The sequence below is a fragment of the Mytilus edulis genome, chromosome 2 (assembly GCF_963676685.1).
Source record: "Mytilus edulis chromosome 2, xbMytEdul2.2, whole genome shotgun sequence".
In the NCBI taxonomy this organism is placed as follows: Eukaryota; Metazoa; Mollusca; class Bivalvia; order Mytilida; family Mytilidae; genus Mytilus; species Mytilus edulis.
Genome location: NC_092345.1, coordinates 103,860,722 through 103,887,571, shown reverse-complemented (window position 1 = coordinate 103,887,571; position 26,850 = coordinate 103,860,722). Strand labels below are relative to the sequence as shown.

Below are 26,850 nucleotides of genomic sequence, written 5' to 3'. Positions count from 1 at the left end.
AAGAATATAAACTATGCTTGCATATCAAACTTCTAAAAGTATAACTAAATTCTTGTCAGAATGAGAGTATTTGATAGATTCGTGCTTGTTTTTAATGTTTTAATTCAAATGCCAAAAAAGAGTTTAATTGAAAATATACTCTAAAAATCATTGAAAACATGCCACATAAGACTCTGATTTTAATTGTTGTAAGAATTTATATCAGACGACAGTCTAAAAGCCATTTATATCTTTCATAGTTTTGCAATGAATATTAATATTCATAACTGTCTTAATCTCGTCTTAATCAAAAAGCATTTGTAGTTTCTGGTAAATCGTTATGTAAACTGCTTCTGCTGTTCACTTCAAGTTTGTCTTCTACAGACTGCAGAGGACTAGGGACAAGTCTGTAGTAAATATATATCAAACCAATATATCGATTAGATAAGCATTGGATGATACTTACATTCATGACTGTCGATGTGAACACTGATTTTAGATTTTAGATACATTCATTGACGGATCTCAAATTTTCAAGTTGATGCAGTGGGATAGTTATTCCTTTTCTTGTGTGAGGAAAAGTTGAGGAAGTGTGATAGTTAATTTTTTTAGTGTTAACGGAAGAAAGACATATTTGTACATGGTAAGCAATTCATTAACTCAATGAAAGATCTATTTCAAAAGCAATACTATGTTTCTTTTTTTATTTTTATTTTAGATATAATTTGAGTAAAAAATGAACTGTTTTATAACGTTATTTTTGGTATAAAAGATTTGTCATTAGAAATCATTAAGATATACTTAATTAGAAAACGTATTGTTTGAAAAGGCTTCGTTTATAAATATAATGTTAGGGAGGTGAACGAACGCTATCATCCAGGAATATATGACATGTTGTCATCAAACTACCTCTAGAGAAGCCTCGACTTATAAAACAAATTACAACTTGGTAACTGTAGAATTTTACCAAAAAACATACACGCCATCTTTGTAAAATTAAGGCAAAATATACTTATAGCAGCTATCTCTAAGTTTCTTTCTGTCTTAAATTCGTTTGAATGAAAATCCGTGCAAAGAAAAGAAATCATTATATGTTTACATAAGATGTGTTTTAAAATAAGACCGAGAGGTAATAAGCTATTAGATTACTTTAATCAAAATTATGTTCTTTTTCACGGGTTCAACCGAACATAAAGCATTTTTTTTTCTATACAAGGCTTAATAACACAAAACACAAATATACTATGGGATGTAGGTTTGCAGCATCCCGTCTTTTAATAATACATTCGGAACATAATAACATGTGGGGAAAAAAATTAGAATTGCAGGTGTTACGCCAAAAAACAGTCCTTATCACATTCTCTTCACTAGAAGTATGATCAACAGCCTGAACAATCTACAATTCGCAACTACATTTAAATGAATGAAAAGAGAAATTGGTTAAATACTGTAACTTTGGACAGTATACATGTGCATCTATTGAATTGTACAATTCTATAAGAATAAACTTAACATACGTGTGGAAGACAGTACCTATAGAAAGTGTTTTTTTTTTTTTTTTTTTTTTTTTTTTTTTTTAAACAAAAACAAAACAAAATAAAGTCAAACAGACCTTAACAGCAATTGAATTAAACGTGTAGACTGATTGAATGCAAACCGTCGAATGATTTAATTCCCGCTTAGGTATGCACGGGTGAAACCACCAGTGCAAATTACTACGCATAACGGTATTCGTTAAGCCTTATAACGAAAAGAAATTTATGGAATAGGTCCATTTAGGGCTATCATTTGTTTGTATTAAAACCACTTTAAAGCATATTTTATTGTACATCATGAAATCACGATATCTTATGTATGCGTTATTTTCATAGCAACGTCAGTTTTGGTTAAATTTCCCATATTTCACTTTGACTTCAAACCCAGTCTAGACAATTCCTCTGTTAACAGATTTAATATTAATTTTGGCATTCATGATACAGTTGATATTCGCCAACGTAATTTGTTTAAAGTGGTCGTTGTTCTTAAATATAAATATATATGAAAATTAATGTACACATCAGTGTGCCGAGTTATTAAAAAGGTCTCAAACCTGGTAAAATAAACACATGTATTATGTGTACAAATACGACATAAAACATATCCCTTAATATATAATTCCCCGTTGAGTAATTGAGCGATATATGTCATATGTATTTAGCAATTAAAGTATTCGTCATTTTTTATTCGCAACTTTATACCTAACTGTTTTTTAAACTATAAAAGGAGTGAAACAGAATGTAATATCTAACCAAAAATGACGATAACATATCTTTATTCTTTAAATACACATTCTAATAAATTAAGAAGGTTGAAATTAAAGAGAACACACGTAACGTTAAAGTGGACGGACGGATAGGAGCTGAAGTCTATAGTGTTATCATGGTAGAAGTAGAAGCTAGTCACATTTTATCTTGATAAAGACATACAAACCACACTCTTATCTTTCAACTAGTTGCCTTTCGATCAACATGGTGCTTAAGCAATATTTAATATGAGACTTTGAAAAGTTTACCCGATCAACACACCTGATGCCGTTCGTTCTGTAGGTGTTCAAAAGATTTCGATTATTTTATTTGGTTTCAATTGATAGCTTGATCTGCTTCAAATTGTCACCTTAGTAGAAATTATCTCAATTTGTAGAAATGTGAAAGTTAAAAGTTACAAAAAAATGTAAAATACGCTCCCAGGAAAATTCAAAACGTCTCGTTTTTTTTCTAAAAAGGGTTCATGGATACCGAGACCCTGTATTAACGATGATTATGAAGCATAGATTCTAGGTACTGACGATGTTTTCATTTGAATAAGGCGTGATTATAAACTATTACTTTTAATGTTCAGTCTATTTTCGGTAATATCCATTTGAATTGGCTCGGTACTTGTACATGTTATCTTTGCGTTAAAGTGCTATTGTAAATTTTTGTATTCATCTTTCGTTTTTACTGATGGGTTTTGTCAATATGTCTTTTGGTTTCATAGTTGTCATATTTGTTGATTCGTATAGTTTTTATATTACAACACAATGTTAACACTGTTGCACCCCTATTTTTGACATTTCTAACTAACTAATATGTATGTTCTTTTTGATCTCACATCGTTATTAATATATTAGAGTTTTATGCGACTGTCATACAAGTGACAGGTTCAGCTAGCTATAAATCAAGGTTTAATCTACCATTTTCTACATAAGAAAATGCCTGTACCGTATTAGTCCTATAAGCATAATTATAATTCTCTTAACCATAGGTTGTAAATGACCTGTTCAACGTTTGAGATCATCAAACACACTATAAAAATGTTCGAGGACACGAGATAAAACCGATAAAACGTTCGGGAACATAACATAAAAACTGTTAAACGTCAAAGGACAAAAAACAGAATTTTAGCCTCCCTATTGTGAACCTTCCATTTCTATGTAGCATCATACCAGCAGCGCCTGCATACGGAGTATATATCTCACAATTGATACAATACTCCATGTCCTGTATTTCCTATTATGATTTCCTTGATAGAGGTTTACTGCTCACTAGGACGCTATTTAACAAAGAGTTCCAAATGGGGAAGTTTAAATCATCTCTCCGTACTTTATTTGGCCTTTTAAACATTTTTTTATTCGAGCTTCACTGATGAGTCTTATGTAGACGAAACGCACGTCTGGCGTTAATATAAAATGTTCATCCTGGTTTATATGATGAGTTTATTCGTACATTTTACAGACGCCATCACGAGTTTGGTTGACAGTTATGGAATATCCGTTTCACAGATGATATCGGATATGTTCCTTATGTCGTAACGTCAATCCCGTTCCCATTTCACAAATGTGACCTACCGAATTAGACTATTTACCGGGTTTGTAATAACACGAGCAATATGAAAGGTGTTACATGTGGAGCAGGATCTGCGTACCCTTCAAACACATATGAGATCACCCCCAGTTTTTGGTTAGGTTCTTGTTGCATAGTCTTCAGTTTCTATGTTGTGTCTTGTGTACTATTTGTCTGTTTGTCTTTCTCTTTTTTAGCCATGGCATTGTTACTTTATTTTCGATCAATGAGTTTGACTGTCCCTCTGGTATCTCTCGCCCATTTTTTTTTTAAATTTGAATTAAAAATGGAAAAACGACTGAGCGCATGCAATAAACATGTAAAATGTCTTAAACCACAGGAATATAAACATGTTAAACGTCTAATAGTATGAAATAAAACATGTAAAACGAATGAGTCTATGAAATAAATCATGTAAAATGTCTGAAAGCATGTGGTTTGTTTTTTCCAAACATAATATGTATACATATATATTTGTCATTACACATAACTATTTTAGTCAACGCAATTGATACAAAAGAGGAGCACATATGTTGCAAGACATTGCAGCCCACGTAGATCTGACATGAGTATCATTCTGACGTTAGTTTCCTAATAAACTGCTTTGTCAAATTGTATAGAAATGATAGGACAAAAGATATAACATTCCTTGTATGCTCAATTGGAGAGGTTATCATTTGAGAGAAAATTCAATTCAATCACTTTATTTTTATGTTTTCTTCTTAATTGAAAACACCATCGATAGATACTTATCAAGCTTTCAAATGCCGTTGTTCATATTTTCGTTTTCAGTATCGATCACACTTCATAACATCATTCATAAAAATTCAACTTCACATGAAAAGTAATGATTGCCTATACGTTTACATATGTCCAATATAATACCTTTCAATGTACACAAAACACACACACCTTTCAAAATTATATTTCTTGAAATCTATTAATAAAAAAGAAATTCAACAATACTGTAATGATGTTCAATTCTTGTAAATACATTGCAAATTTATCAGGCATCACCAGAGGAAACCGTATGACATAAAACAAATGGCTAAGAAAGAGTGCATCATTGGTTTGGACCATGAAAACAATGAAAATCAAAGATAAAATCGGGTTTAGAGGATAAATTAGCTCTCACCAGCAAGTCTTGTGGCTTAAGAAAAGACATGCGGAATGTCTTTGTTAGTTGTAAGCTTGCGACGATGAACAAAAAGACCTTAAAAGGGCAACGTACAGTCAGTAAACAATAACTTGACAGATAAAATCATAGTTTTGCCTCAAGTGCACGATTCTAAAATAAAACGGAAACAATAACGACAAGACATACGACAACTTATAATGAGATCTCGAACTGTGGACAGTGTACCCCATCCCCCAATTATCTCTGTCATTAGAGTAAGAAAACGTACATAAAACACTAAACAATTAAAAAAAAAGAGCAGGAAAACCGAGAGTGACGTTGCTTAAGTGTTACTATATACCTTTGTTTCAATCATATCTGAATAGGTTATCTTTATTTTATTTTTTAGGTCAATATGGAAACTGTTACAGAGAATATAAGCAGCATTTTAATGACAACTGGAAATGACTCCAAAATACAACAACCGTTACCAATTGAAGCCGTGGTATTGGTCAGCTCAGTTTGGAGTCTGATCATAGTTACAGGTGCCATTGGTAACGGCCTTGTACTTTATATATTGTTTCGATTCGGCGAACGGTCTGTAACCAACGTATACGTCATTAACCTTGCCTTCGCTGATTTGATGTTTATTATATTTGTGGTACCTGCAACATTGGTTCACATAGTTATACCTACCTGGATTCTAGGAGATGCGGTCTGCAAACTGTCAACTTATATGATATACGTAAGACATTTATAGTTACAAATATCAATCAATAAACTTAGGTTTTTCTGGAAAACCCGTTTTAGGTTGAACGCCCTTGAACTTTTTAAATGATGATCTTTTTTGGTATATCAAACGAAAAGACATGTAGTGCTATTGATCCTTTTCCCCAAACTTATATATGTACACAATTGTAAGCAATTTTTGTTTTTTAAATATGAAAAAACTAAAACAATGACCGTAGCAAATATGTTATAATATAGGTGTTTTTAAGAAATGTATAGTGCGGGGATGTTTTCGGAAGGATTGAATACTTTCCACAGAACTGAGGATATCATGTTAGCACCTGTCCAGTCATGGAGTATATGTTGCTTACTAAATCGTTGATATTCGTGTTGCAGATTTAGACTGGGCACTACTAACCGTATTATGTTATAGTTTGTTGATTCAAAAGTATGTCCCCCTCTTTTGAAATTATTCCGAATAGATAGAAAAAATATTACGGTTATTATTTATTTCTGTATTAAACGGCCCTTTTCAGGGCCATCTATATATTACAGAAAAAGTCTATCTTTGTTTGACATAGTATACAACGCGAAATGTCAATAGACACAAAATAGTTTTCTAACGAAAATGTTTTAACAATCTGTTGCAATATTTTACTTTTAATTGAAATTTTTTGTTCGGTATAATAGAACAATTAAGGCCCATTGAGTCGCAGGTTATCAAAAATTGTCAACTCGAGTAAGGGATATTCCACGAGGGCTTTAGTCCGAGGGAATAACTTACTCGTGTTGACAACTCCTCAGCCGGCCATAATTGTATATTGTAAATATACACATTGCAGGTATTCTTACAAACATAGAATATATAGTATACCCGTACACCTAATCACGGCTCTTAAGTTGACGTCCTTCTCTTGCTTTGGTACACAAATGACAAAAGTAAAGCCAGGAAAATTTTCCCCCTCTGGATGGGTGCGTGACAAGACTGTTTTATGTGAACTCCGGGCTTCCTATCTTTCTCCATCGTTATATTGATTCCCTTTTAGTTGTTACTTTTGATAATTTACCTCTGATTACATTGTAATTCTATTATCAAGTTATTTATATCATCTGAAGAGTTCCTTTGATCGTTTTTCTTTTCTGTTAACGGAAAATAAATCAAAGATTTCGTTTTGTATCATACAGAGTCGTCACTTAAGGTCAAACAAATGTACAAACATAAAAGTTGTTAAACCAAAAACGGATTTTGTATTGTCGTAAAGCATTGACGACATACATTACAAATCATCAAGTAAAAATTAATAAACTGTTGTGACAGTCCTATTACCTTTACGATAATATGTTCTCAATAATCAACAACTCTGCTGAAGTAGTAGTCATTCTATCAATGTAGAAAATGAAGCGGAATATGATATCTGTTTACTATGCAGTCGTCACTGTGTTATTGCGCTAGCATTTGTTGTTATGTTTTTGTTTAAAAATGGCCTTTGTTGTTTCATTTTCATGTCATATATGACAAATGTAGTTTACAAAGTTACAAAAGGTGCACTACTATTGAACTTTATGTTAGTTTCATACGAAGTTTGTTAAATCAACTTCCCTCGTTCAAGGTAAAGAGTAAATATTACAGGGTTAGAAATGTTGAGGTTGTTGCAAGTTACCCGATCTTCGTATGGGTCAAAGCTGTCAGACGAATTTTTACAGGATATAACCCTTGAATGTCAAATCTTTAAAAAAAAAAAAAAAAAAAAAAAAAGATAAAAAAAATTGTAAACCATTATAGTTACAAAGAAACTTCTATTTGATCTACAAATAAGTCAGTATTATCAAAATCGTCAGTCGACTCCCTATTAAAGTTATAGCCCTGATGTATATTTAAGCTAGCTTACCAATTATGCTGTGATCGGCAAGGCTTAGGTCCTAGGTTTAAATATTATCACACTCTCTTTGTCTCTGGAATATATTCTATGGCACTCGTCTGCAACTGTCTTTCACACGAGGACGATTACACCGCACACACACTTGCTTCCAGTTACCCTCTCTGGTTCTCTCGTCCCAGTCCGTACTCGTCATGTCTAGTTTACTCAACCTTACCACACCCTGCCCCCTTTTAAAAGACGAAGGGACGTCACTGCAGCTTCTTTTTTTTACAGACTTTCTATACGAACACTATGAGCACTAGAACTTTCTCCTAGAAATAAACTTAGTCTTCTACTTATCACATTTAACAGAAACGGATAAAAAAAATTTCAACGCAAAGAAATTTGCTTTTCCCGTGCCAAATACCTAACATTTTTGCATTTCAACGTTATACTTAACAAAACATATATACATTTCGTCCTTTGCTCCTTTCGCACTGAGCATGGATTAATTAGCGTTAACTTTGTCAGCTGTGAAAACGGGGGGCCCGTGTAAACAGGTACATTTCACAGACTTACATCACTTAACGAATACGATTCACTTTAAATCACTGTACACATTTTTTATTAGTCACTGAATATCCATTAAGTTGCTTGATTGTCCCTAAACTCAATATTTCATAAACATCATACTTCACATACTATAACACGGTCTCAAGGCAAATAAAAATAATTCCGCACATTGTATTGTCCTATACATGTGAACTATTTACTCTCTCAAGGCAAGTACTCGAGCAATGAGTGAGTATGTGTTGGCATATTTCAGTGGCGATTTTTCCAAGTTGTCAATATTATTCATGAACTATAACCCAAAACTCATATATGCTGATAGCTGTTCATTCAGCATATACTAGCTGAACAAAACCTGGTATCTCCAATGAGCTAATACACAAGGCGACACTATTGGCCGAAGAGCATACCAGTCTGGTTTGCGCCATTTTAGCTTCTCACAAAGCCCTTCCATCTGGATCCTTGCATTAGACAGGTTGTCACTTCTTTTAGGTATCATTCTGGAAATGTTGTTATTTGCCCATCTTATAAGCTCAGTCATAGAACTGTGTCCAGTCAGACACTCACTTAGATACTGTAGCACATTACCCCTCAGTTGATGGCCCTCTGCCAATCTTTCTTGCCTCACTGGTGACTATGGATTGTCCCACATGATGCGCGGCAGGTGGATATGCTGCACATGAAACTTGAGTTTTCTTCCCACAATTTCGCATCCCTCAAATGGACATGGTGAGTTACGAGGATCATTCTTCTTTTCTTCAACTTGTTGCAAATGCAAACTACCTTCTGATATTTCTTCATATACCGAGTTGTTATTATCATCCCTCGAGCTGTCATCCCAGTCGCTATCACTTTCAATCGCATCAAGCTTGAATGTTCTTCTTACTTTCATATTATCTGCAATCTTTGGAAACCAACGAGGTTCTGTTGTTTCAGATTCTGATGACTCAATATTCTCACACTGAGACAGTAAATTTCTAATATTGGTCAAGTCTTCCTTAACAATGTATGTACGCTCCTTTTGAATGATTTGTTCGTACGTCAATGTTGGTAATTTAGATGGTAAGTCTGACTTGGGAATCTGTTCGTTCACCACAATGTCCCCAGTGGTCTCATCATAGCCAAAATGAGGATTATCCTCAAACTCATCAATATCCGCCACATAATCTGTCCCGATGCTCTCTGCATCTCATGATGTGTCTTCCAAACTTGAAATGTCCTCAAAACCCATTTCCGACTTATAACTGTCCATACTAAAAATTACCACTTCCCTCGAGTGCAATATGTAACCGTCTACACGGCAAAGCACTTATTACTAAATCAAACTATCCGCATATATATATATTTACAACAACGCAAAATAAAAAAACGCAAACGCACACACATTTATGGAAAAATGTCAATAAAATGTCAATGTCAACACAGTCAAAACTGGATAAATCCTGAAATATAAAGAATACAATAATTATAACTCCTATATACACTATCACTTTGCACGGGCCATTATATGTCATTCGGTGTTTGACATTTCGGACAGTGATACGTCGCAAAAATCTCGGTCACTTCTGGAGTGACATTTACACAAGTCCAATGATACCAGTCGTCGCAAAGGTCGCACTGTATCATGAACGCACCCTGGTCCCCTTTTCTACAAATGCAATAAATTTCTCCATTATCTACTACAATATTTTCGCCATCCCGTAACTGATTTTCGCTCTTTTCAGCCAAGCCGGAATATTTCGATCATTGCACATTTTCATTCGGTCATAATTCATCACGAAAACTGACTTCTCTAGTTTAACTCTTTAAACATATGACGTAATTTTCTCAACTATTATGCCCTGCCCTTTCCATGGAGGGTCAAGTTTCTTACTCCGTCTTTTGAGACTTGCAGTATCTAAGATATACACTAAGTCACCTGGAAAATATTCATTTTTTCTCATCTTGATATCATAGTCCCTTTTCATATATTCCTGCGAAAGTTTTAGTTTTTGACGTGCGATTCCATGCGCTTGTCTTGTCGCTTTAATCAAACAACTGACATATGCCTTCTCGCTTTCATCACTCTCTTCTGTTGGTGGTCGAAAAACTAAATATATTGGCATGTTTATTTCCCTTCCAAGCATCATTTTATTAGGAGTCATTCCTGTCATTCTGTTATCTGATGATCAAATAGCACTAGCAAGTTGTGGTAGATATTCATCCCAATCTTTTTGTAATTTGTTCACAAAAAATCTTATAATGTCCATCTGAGTCCGGTTATACAATTTCTCCCTTGATCGCTGTGGATAGAGAATGAACACCCAAAACGTGTGAAAAACTCATTCACAGCTGCTTTTGCTGTTTCTTCAACTGTTTGTGATGGTAAAGGTATAATTTCTACCCATTTAGTAAACTGGTCTACCATAACCAATATATTCGTATTTCCCCTTGTTGCTTCAGGTAACGGTCATAAGAAGTCTATATTGACTCGCTCCATGGGTGCTCCTGCCTGATACTGGGTCCATGGACATCTTGCTTTTCTCTTTGGCTTTTTGTTCTTATTGCAGACATTACAGGTCCTAACATACTCTTTTATCATGTCTCCCATTTGTACCAATATAATTTCTTTTTAACTCTACCTGTTGTTCTGTCTATACCTTGATGTCCAGTTATTGGAAGGTCATGATTTAGACTCAATACCGCCTGAATATATGCATTTGGAACAACTAATATAACCTGATCACTCTTTGACCTACTAGTATTGAAAAGTACTGCCTTATCTAAAAAGAATTGTTCTTCATTGACTAAGTATTTCTTGGCTGCTGGTCCTGCCATGTACACTATATTATCTGGTGGTTCTTCCTCTTTTTGTAGCCAGTGTAGTATCAAATTGGTATTGCCTTAAAACCCCTGAAATATTGCGTGAATCGAACTACTGCCAGCAATCCTTTGCGTATGGTGCAATATCTACGCTGAGCTGGTGACAAAGTGAAGCTTCCATAGGCCACAAAACGTTCCTTACCATCTTGCACTTGCTATAACTCAGCATCTATGACAATGTCAGAGGCATCCGTATCCAAAATGAACTGGTCAATTGAATTTGGTAACGTTAATACTTGTGTGGTCGGTACCGCACTTTTCAGTACGTCAAAAGCCTCCTGTTGACTTTGGTCCGATCTAAACGGTTTCTTTCCTGAAATCTCTGTCAATGGTTTAGCTATTTTAGAGTAGCTCTTTATAAAATTCCGATGGTAATTGACAAAGCCGAGAAACTGCTCTACTTCTTTCGTGTAACTTGGTATTCTTCAGTTTTTTTATCACTTCTACTTATTCCCCACCAATTGCCATACCCTGTTTGTTGACTGCTCGGCCTAAAAACTTGCTTCCCTTTTGCACAAATCACATTTCTTCGGTTTCAACGTTATTCCGTACTCACGGAAGCGTTCAAACACAGCCCTTAGATTTTGGATTTGATCACTGACATTTCTCCCCATGACAAGAATAACGTACAATTTGCCAAATAAGACCCCGCAATACCAAATCCATAGCACGTGCATACGTGTATGGTGCATTGCAAAGTCCAAAACTCATTCGCGCAAACTGAAAAAGTCCGTATTTTGTTATGAAGGGGGTCTTCGCTTGATCTTCTTTTGCCATTTTTCCCTGCAAATACGCGTTGTTAGCGTCTAACTTCGAAAACCACTCATTTCCGGCAAGTGTATCCAGACATTCCTCAATTAATGGTAACGGATAAACATCTGTTTTCGTTACAGAGTTGAGTTTCCGGTAATCAATCGCGTAGCGCACCTTCCCGTCTGATTTTCTATTCAAAACTGGCGCTGCCGCCCATTCAGACATACTTGGTTCAATCACCCCAGACTCTAACATTTTCGCTAATTGTTGTTTTTCTTCTTCCACAAATTGTAATGGTGTTCTTCGCATTCGTTGTTTGATTGGTAGTGCTTGTTCCGTGTCAATACCATGTTCTATTCCTCTGAATGTTCCAATGTCAAATTCATCCTTTGAAAATATGTCGGTGTATTCTGACAATAGCACTTCTAACTGCTGTTTTTCATCTTCTGATAAATTCACACTAGAGCAATCTAATAAGTGTCTTATTTCAGGCGATAACTCAACTTGCCCTCCTTCACTAACTTCTGTGACTTGATTAGTTGACACACAGGGTTCAATTTCTTTAACCACTTCCGCTTTTGCAATTACAGAATTTTTCTTGAGTGTTTAGTATCTGTCACTAACGTTAACCAAACAGATACTAGGTTTATCCTGATGGTTATAAAGACATCTTGGAAACAAAATTGGCAAACGTTTTTCACATGGTTCAATTATATAACCGTTCAAGTTAGTTTTCTTTCTTCGCCTGCACACGCACAACTGAATGTGGCGGAACTACAGTCCTTTTTCCAATTACTACTTTGGATACAACAGGTATACTTCTTTTCGGTCCAGGGAACATTTCTAACATTTCTCCTATATTGAATGTGAGCTTTTCTAGGTCAACCGTTACACCATACGCCATCATGAAGTTCAAACCTAACAACATGGCATCATCTATTGGCGCCACATACACATCTGTTTCATGAAGTTTTGTACCAATCCTCAATTTCACTGGACCCAATACTAAGGTCTTCATTTCATGCCCCGGCCGGCAGCATGCATAACTGTCTCTCTCAAATTGTTGGTTTCTTCTCGAGTAATACAAAATAATGGTCACTTACGCAGCGGTGTATACAGCCCCCACCAACGGTGTATCTTCTAAATCTAAGCTCAATCTCAAAAGAGATGAATTACCCAACTGCATGGTTGTGATTATCCTCTCGGAGCCATCAGTCACTGTACTTGTCTCACTGATATCCACCTGATTACCAACGTTTATTCCTTTTGGGGGAGGGACTTTTAGGAATTTTGGTCCTCAATGCTCTTCAACTTCGTACTTTATTTGGCCCTTTTAAGCTTTTTTGGATTCGAACATCACTGATGAGTCTTTTGTAGACGAAACACGCGTCTGGCGTATATACAAAATTTAGTCCTGGTATCTATGATGAGTTTATTTCCACTGAATTATTTTCAAAAACATTGTCAACTTTATTTCCAACACTTTCTTCCTCACAAACTACTGGTTTTTCACACACTGTTGTATCGGTGTCAACATAGTTAAATGTTGTTTTATCTGTGTGAACATAGTTAAATGTTTTATCACTTTGAACATCGTTAAATGTCTTTACACTCTTAACATCGTTAAATGTTTTTTCGGTGTCAACATCGTTAAATGTGGTTTTTTTTAAATTGATATTTTCATTTTGGCGATTTTCAACAGTGCGGGACGGACCAACCGACCCCTTGGAGTTTAATGCCTCTTTTGATGTTTCATTAGACTTTGGACAAAACTTTGCAATGTGTCCCAACTCATGACAATTGTAGCACTCCCATGTCGATCTATCTGTTCCTTGATTTTGGCGAGGTCTGTACTGCGACCTACATTGACCGCTTGTTCGGGTCTTCTTAATTCGATTGATGGTATCCTTCATCGCTTCCATTTCATTTTTCTATTTTCTTTCCATCCCTTTCATTTCTGCTTGCACAGCCTGGATGTTTTTATCAACACCGTTCTGAACATTACCAATATTTGACTAAATGTGCTTCAAATTACGGTCCACATTCTCAGTTAATTTATCAACGCTCTGGACTAATTGCTGTTGAGAATCCATCTTCACATTATTCACTTAGAATGCATCATCCTCAAAATTTTCACATTTTGGCTCTTGGATCTCCCGTGCATTACGGGTACGCACATCCTGTCCAAACAAAGCTTTGTCATTGTATTGTTGCCACTTAATTCTTTCCAATGCCTCATCTACTGTTTTAAAAGATGCTGCTACACTTCCTGTATGCTTATCCACAGTACCATGGCACAATTTCGTGATAACCTCACATGTGACAAATTCTTCTGGCAAGTCTCCAAACGCTTTGTCTGCCAAACTCAAAAGACGCTCTGCCCAATCGTCTACGTCTTCTCCAGGGGATTGTCGTGCACTTTGGAACAGGATTCTTACTGTCTCTGTTAATTTTCTCAAATTAAATCTCTTCTACATACATTTTACCAGTTCAACATATGATATGTCCTTATTACGGCGAACACGCCCCAAGCAAATCCTTGCTGCATTTCCTGTTACTGCCCAACACAGATGTGCCCGTTTATCTTAATCCTGCCACATCTGCATACATTTCAAATTTGTCCCAAAAAGATACCCAATCATCTCCCTTGTCTGTGCCATCATACTTGAGAGATTTCAATGGTGTAGTAGAAGCCTTATTTGTCACAACTGATCTTGAAATATTGGCTGCTGTAATGGCGCAAGTGTTTGGCTAGGATATTAACTGTGGGGGGTGCGACAGGGCGCTTTACTGACTATCCCACTTTAGGCTTTCTCGGCGCAATGCCTGTGCTTACTGCTTTTGGTCGGAATGATAATGTTGGTTAAATTTTATGCATGTCTACTGGACTTGAATAGCTTCTAGGAACCACTTGTTCAGATTTTGGTACACTATCCAGAACTTTGCCCGCTGTCACGGGATTTTGCACAAGATCAAATTTTATCTTCCTCTCTTGAGATTCTTGACCCAGCTACATTTGTGGATATTGAAAACTAAATGTATTTGGAGGTTTCCAGGACTCACTTTTTTCAATAATTGTCTGCAAATTAGGACATTTTGTCTCCTCCTCTTCACCATAATCATTTTGCTCCTCCCAGGAAAAGATGGAACACTTGTCAGCAAATCCTCCAAATCATTCTCGACATGGTCCACAAATTTAACACCACAAAGAGTGGTGTAGTCAATGAATTGGTGGACAACAGCCATTCTGATATGCGGTATAGTCACTAACATTTCTGGTGTTATATCCCTTGTTTACGCAATTCTGAAATACGGTCTGGGGTAATCTGACCAACGGACGGAATTAACAACAGTTCATCATAACCACAAAAATTAACACACACTTTGTCCATATTGATGTCATGTTCTAAATAAGACATTTTGTTTAATGAATTTTATTTTCACTAAACACACTCAAAATTCACTCAGGATTTGTTATGCAAAACTTTATACACTAATATAATAATTTACCTATAATCTTTAAAAAATATATCACTTTACTATCCAAATTTCAGGGAAAAAAATCAAAGTCCCATTTAATAAATTGTTCTCTGAACACCTGTTTTGTTTATCCAAAAAAAAATAACTTTTGGCCATTTGACCGTTCTCACGGTGATATGGAAACAAAAAAATCGAATTTTCTGACTAACGGCTAAAAAAAAATTTATTTCCAAAAACGTCTCATAATAGGATACTGTGGCTAGTATGCCTGATTTTTGGTGAACACTATTTTTTCCGTGACAAAATTTTTCAAAATATCAAATTTAACACAAACTACTCACTGTTGTTGCAACATCATACAATTTATCACATTTATTCTTTATTCATGAATTCAACACAGTTATATCCTGTTAAACTGTCGATACCATGTTTTCGCGCTAACGAACTATTTTTTTCTGAACTATCCCTTTGAAAAGCTTTTCACAATACTTAAACCCTGCTCGCAGCGCCATTTGATGTATATTTAAGCTAACTTACCAATTATGCTGTGATCGGCAAGGCTTAGGTCCTAGGTTTAAGTATCATCACACTCTCTTAGTCTCTGGAATATATTTTATGGCACTCGTCTGCAACTGTCTTTCACACGAGGACGATTAAACCGCACACCCACTTGCTTCCGGTTGGCCTCTCTGGTTTTCTCGTCGCAGTCCGTACTCGTCATGTTTAGCTTATGTAACTTACCACAGCCCTTTCATTATGATGTTTACTACAAATAAGCCATTGTTTAATTTGCAGGTGAGCGAAACAGCCTAGTTTAAATAAGAGAATTGTTGGTGTCTTAGTCAAATTTACAATTAACTTTAAAAAAAAACATTTGATGGCGTTTTTTTAATTTTTTGTTTTTGTTAGTTGGAATCTTTTAATCTGTTATGTTTGATGTCAGTGATTATCCCAACACAGTTTTAGCAGCTAAATCCCAACTATCTTCCTTTTACCTTTTATGTCTATTTGGGTTTCTAACCCTTTTATGTACATATAATCGAACTGTAAAACACATATATTTAGCTAGCTTTTCTATAATGATGTGAATCGTTTGATTTGTATCAATATTTGTATACATAGCAAAGACACCGATATATACATAATAAGGGTTGTTAATATATACCTCCCACGTAAACCCTCATGTATCGTAACCTATGTGCAAACGCTATACCGATTTCGCTGTGTTAAAAATTGCAATTAAAAAAAACACCTACAGAACCTTTATTCTTATTGTGAGGCATAACAAAAGGAATGAATGCATTATATCTCGTATAAAATGTACAAATAAATGTTTCTGGTGCATTAACGTCATCTTAAAACAGGACGCCATACGAATGAAAAAGCTAAAATTGAAAAAATTTTCACGATGCGTTAAACCTCCAAATTTAGATAATAGTGCAATTAATAAACTCATCATGGATACCAGGACTAAATTGTGTATAAACGCCAGACGCGCGTTTCGTCTACAAAAGACTCATCAGTGACGCTCGAATCCAAAAAAGTTAATGCAGTTTTTAGGTAGTTTTATTTCCTATCCTATTACATTATTCGCACATTTACTAAATTAAGCAAGTCAACATGGTGGCTTCTAAGTTTCAAAATATCATCAGTGAATTTGACAGTAGCTTACGAGAAAAAATATAAATTAAAAATTGCAAATGTTTGGTTTGGAAATAAAAGGATTATACACAATTTTTTCTAGTGGTTATTTCAAAACATGTAATGCAAGCCAAATATTTTATTTTGTAAATGTCCATCAAATCTATTGCTTACATTAATTCTTTTTTAATTAGACCAGGTTTAACCCTCCATTATCTTCGCTGAATGTATTAGGTACCAAATCAAGAATATGACAATTGTTTTATGTTCGCTTCGTTGTTTGATAAAGTCTATTTCGACCTGAGCGTCACTGATGAGCCTTGTGTATTGAATTATAACCCTGGTACCTTTGATAACTAATTATAACGTTATATTTGTCAGTTTTGATGGACTTCCCTGATTTAGAACTTACCTATATGTTTGCTATTACTGTTATACTTTTGTTATGTTAAAGGGACACTAGCTATCAAATTTATGTTCACCGATTTGACTCAAATTCTCATATTGGATTTATAACAATATAAAATATTTATCCCTGTTGTTTGCCTTCAAGAAACAGTTTTCATGTCATGAGCTCAATAATATGTAGCTTCGTTTCGTGTGTATTTTCGTCTAGACGCCATCTAAGTAACTATCAAGTTGACCACCGAACCACTCCGATCACCATATAAGCGATATGAACATAGATATAGATATAAATTCATTTAACAACTCATGTAATTAGATTTTCTAGGTCTGTTTAATTTCATATTATAGATTGAAAATATATGTTTATCATCGTTTTTTCCTGTATAAAATGATTTTTTTGTGAATCGAATCAGTCAATCAAATGATTTACATTTGTTTCGCTTTCAATGTTGACATTCTTTTCCTTTAATTATTTTACACGGATAATTCAAGCGTTATCCATCTCTGGCTAAGGGGTTACATTGAAGTTCAAATTAATACGAATTCAATGAGGTCAAATTATTCTTTGTTAGTGAATAATTCATCATAGCACTTTTAACTTATTTTGACAAAAATGAACCATACTGGCTGCTAAATACCAAAAATTAGTTCACTACTTCATTTTTATTAATGATTGAACAAAATGAAAATCCTATTTAAGTTTTTGTATATATCTCGTAGCTAGTGTTTTTCTATTTTTTGACACTTTTCTTTTAAAATTTTACATACATAAAAGTTGACAGATTTTACTATTTTTGCATCGTATTTAGAACAACATTTGTATGTTGTGATCGTCTTTTTCAATTCAGCATGGTTTTTTTCCAGCAGAGATATTTCGTATTATTTACTACGATAAGTATTCTACATTTACATGTTTATAAAAACCAAGAAATATTATTTGCAGTGCACGCTTACTACGACAATTCTACTGCGACAGAAATAGGACTTTGTAATTATATAAATTGTGTGAATGCTCACTTTTTAATTTGTTTCTCTCACAAATCCCTTCTGATTTATTAAGTATTACGTGTAATAAGATAAATCGGTTTGTTGGATTTATTTCTACTTCGTCTAATAGACTTCTATCCGATCAAACATATCATTCTTGAACATATAACATAAAAGGAATCCTAATGGTTTCACTCTCATCCTTCTGTGCTTCTTAGTGACATTACTTTAAGTAAGATGTCGAAATTATATCGAATCAAATAAGTGAAGTATTTGATTTCGAGTTCATTTTATAACATAAGGCTAATCAAGATTAATTGTCCTGTGTACAGGCAGAAGAAGTTCAAATATTATAGCGAAGTTACAGATGACAACAAATAACAAACAGTAGCTTTTTAAAATAAATAAAGATGTTAACAAAAGGAGACACAATTTTGTTCATGCATATATATTTATAATTTCAAAACATTAAGTTTAATTTTTACCTTGTATATCTGTTTTGTTCACGCATTGTTGAAAATATAATGGAATTTGATGCAACAGGTTCAAGCCAGCCACAATTTTCTACATTTAAAAATGCCTGTACCTAGTCAGGAATATGACAAGTGTTGTCCATTCGTTTTATGTGACTTATCATTTGATTTTGTCATTTGATAAGACCTTTCCATTTTTAATTTTTCTCGCAGTTCAGTATTTTTGTGATTTTACATTTTTTCGCACATAAAATGATAATAACTCATTTGTTTATTTAAAGCTGCAGACAACGAATGAATTCTTTCCATTATAGTTTAGCATCTTCAGAAAAAACACATTAGTGTATTCTTTCACTATTAGTAAAATATGGGTATTTGTAACATCTAAGTAGTCATCAAATTGAGTGTAATAACTTATCAATATAAGACAATAACTATCAAAACCAAGGAGTAAACAAAGATTCACAAAACCAAAAAACATGTACATCAACAGTTTTAAATAATAAATAAGAAACAACACAAACTCCCATAAAAGGGAAACTTAATATCCGATTGTTCAAGTTTCTGTTTTGCACTTTTACATGAAGAAGTGAAAGGAACTAGCGATAAAAAAAAACCAACAACACCGCAATTCTTAGAATCCATTGAATACCATCACGACATACCTGTGTCTGTCATAAACATAAAATTATTGATGGTGTAAAATATCAGTTCGACGTCATGTAGAATACACATGTCGTAATTTATATATTTACCTAAATTTGATAACGCAAGCCATTCAAGAATATTTTTTTAATCATGTTATTTTTGTGATTATGATGTACTTTAAAACATTTTACAGGTGCCTTTACATGCAACTTGTTTGACATTATCGGCCATGACAATAGATAGATACCATGCGATAGTCAATCCAATACGATCTATGAACTGGAGATCTGCTAAAGTTTCATCATTTATTAGCCTAGGAGTATGGGCAGGTACGTAGCAAAAGTTTCGTCATTCATTAGACTAAAGGTATGGATAGGTACATTTATGTGGCAAAAGGTTTTCATTCTTCACTAGCCTTAAAGTATGGACAGGGGTGTGTCCAATATTTCATTTATTAATCTTTGGGTTTGGGAAGGTGTGTAGCCAATATTTGATTTATTAGCCAGGAGTATGGACATGAATGTAGCCAAGACTTGGTTTAGTAGACAGGAGTATGGACAGGTATGTAACAAAGGTTTGTTTTATTAGCCAGGAATATGGAAAGGTATGTAGCCAAGGTTTGATTTATTAGCAAGGAGTATGGAAAGTTATGTAGCCAAGGTTTGTTTTATTAGCCAGGAGTATGGAAAAGTATGTAGCCAAGGTTTGTTTTATTAGCAAGGAGAATGGAAAGGTATGTAGCCGAGGTTTGAATGATTAGCCAGGAGTATGGAAAGGTATGTAGCCAAGGTTTGATTTATTAACCAGGAGTATGAGAAGGTAGGTAGGCAAGGTTTAATTTATTAACCAGGAGTATGGAAAGGTACGTAGCCAAGGTTTGATTTATTAACCAGGAGTATGGAAAGGTATGTAGCCAAGGTTTGATTTATTAACCAGGAGTATGGGAAGGTATGTAGCCATGGTTTGATTTATTAACCAGGAATATGGAAAGGTACGTAGCCAAGGTTTGATTTATTAGCCAAAAGTATGGAAAGGTATGTAGCCAACTTGAAGGTTTGATTTATTAACCAGGAGTATGGAAAGTTATCAAGCCAAGGTTTGATTTATTAACCAGGAGTATGGGAAGGTATGTAGCCAAGGTTTGATTTATTAACCAGGAGTATGGGAAGGTATGTAGCCGAGGTTTGAATAATTAGTCAGGAGTATGGGAAGGTATGTAGCCAAGGTTTGATTTTTTAGCCAGGAGTATGGAAAGGTATGTAGCCAAGGTTTGATTTATTAACCAGGGGTATGGGAAGGTATGTAGCCAAGGTTTGATGTATTAACCAGGAGTATGGGAAGGTATGTAGCCAAGGTTTGATTTATTAACCAGGAGTATGGAAAGGTACGTAGCCAAGGTTTGATTTATTAACCAGGAGTATTGAAAGGTATGTAGCCAAGGTTTGATTTATTAACCAGGAGTATGGAAAGGTATGTAGCCAAGGTTTGAATGATTAGCCAGGAGTATGGAAAGGTATGTAGCCAAGGTTTGATTTATTAACCAGGAGTATGGAAAGGTATGTAGCCAAGGTTTGATTTATCAACCAGGACTATGGGAAGGTATGTAGCCAAGGTTTGATTTATTAACCAGGAGTATGGGAAGGTATGTAGCCAATGTTTGATTTATTAACCAGGAGTATGGAAAGGTACGTAGCCAAGGTTTGTTTTATTAGCCAGGAGTATGGAAAAGTATGTAGCCAAGGTTTGTTTTATTAGCAAGGAGAATGGAAAGGTATGTAGCCAAGGTTTGATTTATTAACCAGGAGTATGGGAAGGTATGTAGCCAAGGTTTGATTTATTAACCAGGAGTATGGAAAGGTACGTAGCCAAGGTGTGATTTATTAGCCAGGAGTATGGAAAAGTATGTAGCCAAGGTTTGTTTTATTAGCACGGAGAATGGAAAGGTATGTAGCCAAGGTTTGATTTATTAACCAGGAGTATGGGAAGGTATGTAGCCAAGGTTTGATTTATTAACTAGGAGTATGGGAAGGTATGTAGCCAAGGTTTGATTTATTAACCAGGAGTATGGGAAGATATGTAGCCAAGGTTTGATTTATTAACCAGGAGTATGGGAAGGTATGTAGCCAAGGTTTGATTTATTAACCAGGAGTATGGGAAGGTATGTAGCCAAGGTTTGATTTATTAACCAGGAGTATGGGAAGGTATGTAGCCAAGGTTTGATTTATTAACCAGGAGTATGGGAAGGTATGTAGCCAAGGTTTGATTTATTAACCAGGAGTATGGGAAGGTATGTAGCCAAGGTTTGATTTATTAACCAGGAGTATAAGAAGGTATGTAGCCAAGGTTTGATTTATTAACCAGGAGTATGGGAATGTATGTAGCCAAGGTTTGTTTTATTAGCAAGGAGAATGGAAAGGTATGTAGCCAAGGTTTGATTTATTAACCAGGAGTATGGAAAGGTATGTAGCCGAGGTTTGAATGATTAGCCAGGAGTATGGAAAGGTACGTAGCCAAGGTTTGATTTATTAACCAGGAGTATGGGAAGGTATGTAGCCAAGGTTTGATTTATTAACCAGGAGTATGGAAAGGTACGTAGCCAAGGTGTGATTTATTAGCCAGGAGTATGGAAAAGTATGTAGCCAAGGTTTGTTTTATTAGCACGGAGAATGGAAAGGTATGTAGCCAAGGTTTGATTTATTAACCAGGAGTATGGGAAGGTATGTAGCCAAGGTTTGATTTATTAACTAGGAGTATGGGAAGGTATGTAGCCAAGGTTTGATTTATTAACCAGGAGTATGGGAAGATATGTAGCCAAGGTTTGATTTATTAACCAGGAGTATGGGAAGGTATGTAGCCACGGTTTGATTTATTAACCAGGAGTATGGGAAGGTATGTAGCCAAGGTTTGATTTATTAACCAGGAGCATGGGAAGGTATGTAGCCAAGGTTTGATTTATTAACCAGGAGTATGGGAAGGTATGTAGCCAAGGTTTGATTTATTAACCAGGAGTATGGGAAGGTATGTAGCCAAGGTTTGATTTATTAACCAGGAGTATAAGAAGGTATGTAGCCAAGGTTTGATTTATTAACCAGGAGTATGGGAATGTATGTAGCCAAGGTTTGTTTTATTAGCAAGGAGAATGGAAAGGTATGTAGCCAAGGTTTGATTTATTAACCAGGAGTATGGAAAGGTATGTAGCCGAGGTTTGAATGATTAGCCAGGAGTATGGAAAGGTACGTAGCCAAGGTTTGATTTATTAACCAGGAGTATGGAAAAGTACGTAGCCAAGGTTTGTTTTATTAGCCAGGAGTATGGAAAAGTATGTAGCCAAGGTTTGTTTTATTAGCAAGGAGAATGGTAAGGTATGTAGCCAAGGTTTGATTTATTAACCAGGAGTATGGAAAGGTATGTAGCCGATGTTTGTATGATTAGCCAGGAGTATGGAAAGGTACGTAGCCAAGGTTTGATTTATTAACCAGGAGTATGGGAAGGTATGTAGCCAAGGTTTGATTTATTAACCAGGAGTATGGAAAGGTATGTAGCCAAGGTTTGTTTTATTAACCAGGAGTATGGAAAGGTACGTAGCCAAGGTTTGATTTATTAACCAGGAGTGTGGGAAGGTATGTAGCCAAGGTTTGAATGATTAGCCAGGAGTATGGGAAAGTATGAAGCCAAGGTTTGATTTATTAACCAGGAGTATGGGCAGGTACGTAGCAAAATTTTCGTCATTCATTAGACTAAAGGTATGGATAGGTACATGTATGTGGCAAAAGGTTTTCATTCTTCACTAGCCTTAAAGTATGGACAGGGGTGTGTCCAATATTTCATTTATTAATCTTTGGGTTTGGGAAGGTATGTAGCCAATATTTGATTTATTAGCCAGGAGTATGGGAAGGTATGTAGCCAAGGTTTGATTTATTAGTTTGGTAATACGGAATGTGTGTTGCCAAGATTGCATAATTTATAAGCCATGCAGTATGGACAGATATGTATCAAATGTTTCATCTTTCATTAACCTTGAAATTTGAGCAGGTATATAACCAAAATTTTCATTATTCATTAGCATAAAAGTATGGGTAGTTGTGTAACAAAAGTATAATTACCATATAGTCTTGAAGTATAAGCTGGTTTGTAGCCAAAGTTTCATTATTTATTACACTTGAAGTATGAGAAGGTATTTAGTCAAAGTTTAATTTGTGATTAGCCTTGAATTATGACTAGATGTGTGACAAAATATTTATTATTCATAAGCCTTGAAGTATATGAGCACGTATGTTTCCAAAGTTTCATTATTCATTTGTTTTGATGTATGGTTAGGTATGTAGCAATAGTTTCACCATTCATTAGCTTAGAAGTATTGGTAGGAATGTAGCAAAAGTGTCCTCATTTTTTAGGCAGTTTTGTTTATTTTCGTGAATATTATTTTTCTCGTATAACAGTATCATATTTACATTAAAATGAATGAAAGGAAAATATGTAATATGATTGCAGATGAGATAAATCATTAAAATAGGTTAACAATAATAACGACCCGTTTAATGGAATTAGGACAGTTGGACATAACAAAAAAGTTATAATTTAAAGAATATAAATTCATTTATTGATTCTTATGTACTGTCATACAAGAAAAAGGTATAGCTAGAAATAAACCCAACTTTAATCCACCATTTTCTACATATAAAAAGGTATTACCAAGTCAGATATATGACAGCTGTTATGTATTCGTTTGATGTGTTTGAGTTTATGATTTTGCTATTTGATTAGTGACTTTCCGTTGCAAGGATACTTTGGTCAATACAGAAGTGAAAAAAGTACTTATCTCTGTGTACATGATCATAGTTCTTATAACAATAGTTTCCTTTTGCTTAAATTTTTAGTGTCAATCAGCATATCACTTCCATTCTTCCTGTTTCCAACAGTAGTCGAGCGTCCAGGAAATGAGGGCATTTTAGACTGTGTCCCCAAGTGGCCCGGGCCAGAATGGATTAAGACTACTACATTAGCAGTTGTCATGACAACATTTTTTATTCCAATGACAGCTATAACAATATGTTATGGCTGTATTTTGCAACATCTGTGGAAAGGAAATAAAATGAAACGAGCAAAGCCCGAGGTAAGAAAAGAGTTGTACGTAGGTTTTGGTGTAACTTAAGAAACATAAAGTAATGCAAAAATCCTAAGAAAATAAAAAAAGGGATATGCAACATTTTCTTTCTAACAAACTAAAACGTTATCTATACAATTTTAATGGCTCATATTAAGATTTTGTAAAGAATTTTTCTAATATTATAATTCTTCACATCAAAACAAAACAGCGGATAGAAAAAAGTAATTATCGCTCGGAATCAGAATGTGGTGAGACCTGATTTGTCGACTTGCTTTTCTTGCTAAGTATGCATACACCTTACCAAATGCAAAAGATGACTGCAAGTTTTCTGGTGGTATCATTACAAGTTAACCGTCGGCTGATAAGTCTCAATCGGGAATGTGATATTCTCTCTGATGAAACGTGTTTTACAAAATAATAAACTTTCATTTAGTTAACTATATTAAAATTACTTGGACTTATATTTGATATTCTCAAAAGATAAAGTCAGTGCTACTAATTATTATTATCTTAGATCAAAAAAGAAGGAAATAATACAAAATAATCAATTGAAATGCATCAACATAAAACATTAAGTTGTATTTATTTTGATTATTTCTAAATCATGTTGGTATGTCCTGGACCATCAGTTGGTAAATCATCGAAATCATGATAACACAAACATGTATGCAAATGTAGAATACATATAGCAATAAGTAAGCAGAGAAATGGAAAGCATTTACATTCACCAAATAATGGACCCCTCAGGGTTTGAAATTTCACACAATTGTTAAAACGCTTAAATTGACATTACAAATATAACTAAATTATACCATTATATAATAATGATTAGACAGTGAATTTACCATGACACAAATATCGGTTAAAATCAATACTAATAGACCCATGATGAAAGAATACAAAAATCTTATTTGGAGGAAAGGCAGCTTCTGTCAGTTTTTATAAACTTGGTAAAATACAAGCGGTTCCAATTCTATTACAAATAAAACTTAAGGAATACCACGAACCAAACTAATCGATAAGTAACTTTGGCTTCACCTAATTGTATACACAAAATGTTGAAAATGGTGGTAGCTATTGTAGTTTTCATGAGAAACACCTATCATAAGTTTACCTCATCCGAATCAAAAAATAAACTTGGCTAATTATCAGTGCAAAGTAAATTTCGCCGTTAATGAAAACTTTGAAGAAATGAGACAACAACACGTTAATTTTGCAAGATTTTGGTTTGCTAACTCTCAATCTCAGATTGACAGATTATTGTTATAGTCGAAATTTCAGACAAGTCGGTCACCAAATTCCACTCTTTAACATAAGAATAAGTTTTTTCAGTTGAACTAAGAGGGACCCATCTTTATAGGTTGTTAAAATAACATACAACAGTTCAATTTTTTTCTGCCTCACTCTTTGTGTATCGTTTTGTTATATTAATATAAGGTGATAAATACACAAAGTTGTTATAAAGTTTATGCCAATACAAAGATTTTTATCATTTCAGAACGAGGCTGCACTACCAATTAAAAATGACAAACAAGAAAGGCAACTTCGTCGTAAAAAACGAGTAACGAGAATGGTGGCTATAGTAGTATTCTTGTTTGCTTTGTGCTGGTTTCCCATACATTTGATCGCACTTTGGATACAGTTCGATCCTAACTTCCCGAGAACAGATGCAATGCACTATTTCAAATTATTTGGTCACACGCTCTCTTATGCTAACTCTTGTGTCAATCCATTCGTCTACGCATTTGTAAATGAGGGATTTAAACAGGCGATTATCAAAAGATCACCTTTAATTACAAAACTATGTCAATGTGTATTGGAAGAAAAACCGATGAAGAACAATAAAAATATGATCGACAAGTCAGTTGGTACACGACCTACAATTGAGGGTCAAACAGAACTACAGACGGTACAAAATAATGTATAAAATCTCATATAATAAATATTTAGTGCAGACAATGTGAAATATTGAAGATTTCGCAAAAATTGAAAGTCTAAATATCACTGACATCTTAAACCCCAGTCCCACTAGACCACGATCGCACCACGCTCACCGCGATCGAAAATAAATTCAGATCGTGGTGAGGTTGTGTTATGAGCGGCATGAAAATGAAAATTTGTGTTGCTTTTACGATGCTACTACGTCCTCACTACGCTTCTACAACGATCCCGTTACGATTATACCAAGTTCTCACCGCGCTTAGTCTGCAACCTCACTACGCTTATCAAGATCTGTCTACGCTCTTCACGTTCTCACTACGACCATACCACGAGTTATCCGATTGCAACACGATCTTACCACGCTTCTACTGCGATTATAACACGTTCTTGCCACGATTATACTACGTTCATATCGCGATATTAGAGGCGACATAAG

At 34.7% G+C, this 26,850-nt stretch overlaps 1 protein-coding gene across 2 annotated transcripts; it reads left to right on the top strand.

The window, feature by feature from the left end:
* The first annotated feature begins 340 nt into the window (after positions 1 to 340).
* Positions 341 to 26,432, top strand: LOC139513751 (galanin receptor type 1-like). 2 transcript variants are annotated; one of them, XM_071302533.1, is made up of 5 exons: positions 341 to 622; positions 5,366 to 5,701; positions 19,560 to 19,695; positions 24,244 to 24,479; positions 25,972 to 26,432. In XM_071302533.1, exons 1-5 carry the CDS (start codon positions 620 to 622, stop codon positions 26,398 to 26,400), a joined length of 1,140 nt encoding a protein of 379 aa, XP_071158634.1. In that variant the 5' UTR covers positions 341 to 619; the 3' UTR covers positions 26,401 to 26,432. The 2 variants fall into 2 exon arrangements, with proteins under 2 accessions (XP_071158634.1, XP_071158633.1); XM_071302532.1 differs by lacking the exon at positions 341 to 622 and adding an exon at positions 2,475 to 2,560 and having other exon boundaries at positions 25,972 to 26,415.
* The last annotated feature ends 418 nt before the right edge of the window (positions 26,433 to 26,850 follow it).

Coding starts and splice junctions, on each gene's coding strand:
- LOC139513751 (XM_071302533.1), top strand. Junction 5,702..19,559: donor TGTCAACTTATATGATATAC/GTAAGACATTTA, acceptor AACATTTTACAG/GTGCCTTTACATGCAACTTG. Junction 19,696..24,243: donor TAGCCTAGGAGTATGGGCAG/GTACGTAGCAAA, acceptor TTAAATTTTTAG/TGTCAATCAGCATATCACTT.